The sequence below is a fragment of the Pseudomyrmex gracilis genome, unplaced genomic scaffold (genome assembly GCF_002006095.1).
Source record: "Pseudomyrmex gracilis isolate BER0280 unplaced genomic scaffold, ASM200609v1 scaffold_1885, whole genome shotgun sequence".
NCBI classification, from domain to species: Eukaryota; Metazoa; Arthropoda; class Insecta; order Hymenoptera; family Formicidae; genus Pseudomyrmex; species Pseudomyrmex gracilis.
In genome coordinates, this window is record NW_018022469.1 from 8557 (window position 1) to 12489 (window position 3933).

Here is a 3933-nt window from a genome sequence, read left to right on the forward strand (position 1 = left end):
TATTTCGCAATTTTTGACAAATATTATGTGCAAAATTTTATTTCGACAAAACTGTTGCGTTATGGCGAATCATCTTAGTGCAATCATCAATTGCAGAATCATCGTTATTCATGATGCTATTTTTGTGCAATATTTTTACAATTTGCCTAAAAGGGTATGTGATGTTTACAATCCCACGTAACACAGCAGCGCCTGCACAGCGTTTTGAAAGCGCTGTTGAGAACGCACTTTTCAAAAGTGCTGTCAGGTACGCACTTTGTTTGCAGATGAATAATTTGATTGGATTCGATGCACAATGTTCCAAAAATAATTTCTAAAACCTAAAAGTTGCTTGAAAACGTATAATTGCTCTGAAAAACACTTAAGAGGATGCTGAACCGTCCTGTTTTATCATAAAAATAGTAAAATGTCTGAATAATGACTTTTGTCAAATGTACTGCACAAATGAGAAAACGGTTCTCCACAATAAAAGAAAACAGTGTAACGAGTCGGGCGAGACAATAAATGTTTATAAAACGGAAAAATTTTTTTTTAAGAAAATTGACTACCTTACATTATCAAGTATGTCTACAGATTTAACAGTTTATATGTCACAAAACACACTTTGGCCCACTAGATAGAACCTGTAAGAATATTACAAAAGTATTAAAAAACACTTTGAACGCTTGCAGGAAGAGAAAGTATTGAACCTGTAAATTGTAGACACAAAGGTTATTTTTCCTGTCAAAACACTGCACGAAGCACTACGTAGTTCTTAAACTTTGCACCAGAAGAGAAAGACATATGTCTATCCTTGTCTCTCTCATGTTATCTATCCTTGTTTTTGTCTGATTCGATCCCGAGAGATGGCGCCACCTACCCGATAGCGTAGCGATTGAGTAGGCGATTGAGCGGACTTTTGCCAGCGGTTCAGCATCCTCTTAAACACTATCTGCTTCAATCATGCGCATAAAAAGTGCTTTAAATGTGCAAAGTCTTTAGCCGGCGTTTAGAGAGAGAATCCGTTCTTATAATATTTATTATCATTTTCAGTTTTAAAATGCCATCAAATCAATTATTAAAGCTGTATTAGCATCTTAAAAACGTTCTCCGATTACAGTGGTTAGCAACCTAAATACAGTAGTTACCAACTAAAATATCTCTTCTCATGAGTAAGTTTGTACTGCTGTAACAAAGTTAAGTTGAGCTATTCAGCACTGCTAAAACCCGCATACTCTGCGCAGAAGTTCAAAAATAGCTGCAGTACACAGCGCACATAAATCTAGCAAAACAAAACAACAAAAAAAAGCTACAGTTTGAAAAAAAGGGTTGCTTGTCATATTATTCAAAATCGTATTTTAATTAGGACACTTTTCACTTCCACATGGTTTTTAAAAAAAATCCTAAAAAAATTGTCGTCAGTAATTTTAAAAAACCCCACTTCACGAAGGCTCAACATAGGAAATCCATGTTAAAAATTGAAATATAAATCTTCCATATTTTGGAATTTAACATTGCTACCTCTCTTATCCAAAAAGGCTTATATTTTCTATATATATGTGCTTTTTTTATTTATTTTTTTATTTTTTTATATATATTTATCTATATTTTCTACTTTCATATTTCTATATCACTTTCTCTTAAAGAACCGATAGAATTTTTTTTCGAGACTTTTATATCACTTTCTCTTGAAGAACCGATATAGAATTATTTTTTGAAACTTGTGTTTTTTTCTATATCACTTTTCTATATCACTTTCTCTTAAAGAACCGATATAGAATCTTTTTTCGGAGACTCATGTTCTTTATATCTATTCTCTTGTTTATACTTATTCTTTTCTATTTTATCTTTGCAAAAATATATATTTGAATATATATTTGAAATATATATATATATAAATATATATTTTTACTTGTTTCATATTCTATCTCATCTATAAATACATGGTAGGCTTTATCAAATGGGTACATACTTTCTTTAAATTAAATAAAATATAAAAACTCTGTCGTGGAAGTAAAATAAATTTAAAATAATACTTTTTAATTTTAAAACAACTGTCCCTCGCGTAAAATATTTGATAGATTTTAAAAGTTTCTAAAGTAGGTAGGTAAATAGATATCTGTGTAGGTAAGGATGCGTAATCTACAAGCGCTTGTAGAAAATATATTAAGCCGGGTAGGTAGGAAATATGGTAGACCAAATAAGTAGGAAGAAATCAAAATGTCACATTAGGATCAAGGTTGTTATGCAGCCTTAAGAGAATGCTGAACCGTCCTGTTTTACCATCATTTCGTATTTCCAACTTTTTGTGAAAACTATAAATCGGAATAAAAAATGCTTCTCCAGAAATAAAGAAAATATAGTAAAGAATGGGATAAAGCCTAAAAATTTAAGAAAAACAAAAAAAAATTTTTAGACTGTTATTACAGAAACTACATTTTTACTTTATATGCAAAATTAGCCATATAAATTCAAATAAAAATACCTTTATCCCAAACTAGAAACATAGACGAATATTTTGAGTGCTTCAAAAAAGATTTTGAAGCCTTGTGAGACAAGAAAACTTGGAAATACGATTAGTACAATTTTAGCAGAAGCGTTAGAGAGAAACATATGTCTATCCTTGGCTCTCTCATGTCATCTATCCTTGTTTTGGTTTGATTCGGTCCCGAGAGATGGCGCCACCTACCCGATAGCATAGCGGTTGAGTAGCAGCTGAGCGAACTTTTGCCAGCGGTTCAGCATCCTCTTAATCCTAATTAATAACGCTAGTAACGTTTAAGATATGTCAGATGTCTAAGATAGGTAGGTAGGTAGGTAGGATTATATATAACTATTTATATATTATATTATATATATTATATTGTATTATATTGTATGTTTTATGTAATAAATGTGTAATAGAATTGTATTCTATTGTAATGTATAAAAAAATTGTAAAATAAAACTTGGAAATAGAAAACACATTGATAAAGCGTTTTAAATAAAAAAGCAAAAGCTATATTTCTTGGAATTGCAACTTTTCAGACATTATATTTGTGTACCTTTAAAACACCTTTGTATTGGATTGGGGAAAAAGTTTCTTCGTATTTTCCCAGTAGGTGGAATTAGAATCGCATAACCTTGATAATATTAATCGGATCTGTCAATACTTTGTGTGCGTTTGAAAGGTGACATATCATAAAGAAACTAGCAAAAAAGTAGTGATATTTGTCTATTCAGTCAAAAGTTATTGCATCTTGAAAATGAGTGAAGAGAAAGAAGAAATTCGATACATTTTAAAATTTTATTTTAAAAAAGGGAAGAATGCAACTCAGGCTGCTAAAAAAATTTGTGATGTTTATGGACATGATGCTGTATCAATACGTGTGGCACAAAGCTGGTTCAAGCGTTTTCAATCTGGAAATTTTGATGTCAAAGATGCACCTCGCTCTGGTCGACCGATCACTGAAAAAGTCGATGAAATTATGAAAATAATTGAGCAAGACCGGCACATTAGCAGTCACGAAATCGGTAAACAACTGAACATCGACCACAAAACAGTTTTAAACCATTTGCAGAACGCTGGATACAAAAAAAACCTCGATGTTTGGGTGCCACATGATTTAACAGTCAAAAATTTAATGGATCGATTTTCTATCTGCGAATCATTGTTAAAACGAAACGACATCGAACCATTTTTGAAACGGCTCATAACAGGCAACGAAAAATGGATCACGTACGACAATAATGTACGAAAAAGATCGTGGACAAAGCGAAATGAAGCTCCGCAAACTGTGGCAAAGCCAAAATTGACGCCAAGAAAAGTGATGCTGAGTGTGTGGTGGGATTGGAAAGGAATCGTTCACTACGAGCTGCTGCCGTCCGGTCAAACAATTGATTCTAACCTCTACTGTCAACAACTGGAAAGATTACGCCAGGCAATTGAGAAAACGCGACCAGAATTGATCAATA

General features: G+C 32.3%; 1 protein-coding gene across 1 annotated transcript; it reads left to right on the forward strand.

Annotated features, from left to right (window-relative positions):
* Positions 1-3128: 3128 nt before the first annotated feature.
* LOC109862508 (histone-lysine N-methyltransferase SETMAR-like) lies at positions 3129-3926 on the forward strand (the record flags this gene model as incomplete). Its single annotated transcript, XM_020442582.1, has 1 exon — positions 3129-3926. A coding segment is annotated over exon 1 (702 nt), but the record flags the coding sequence as incomplete, so codon positions are not given.
* Positions 3927-3933: the final 7 nt, after the last annotated feature.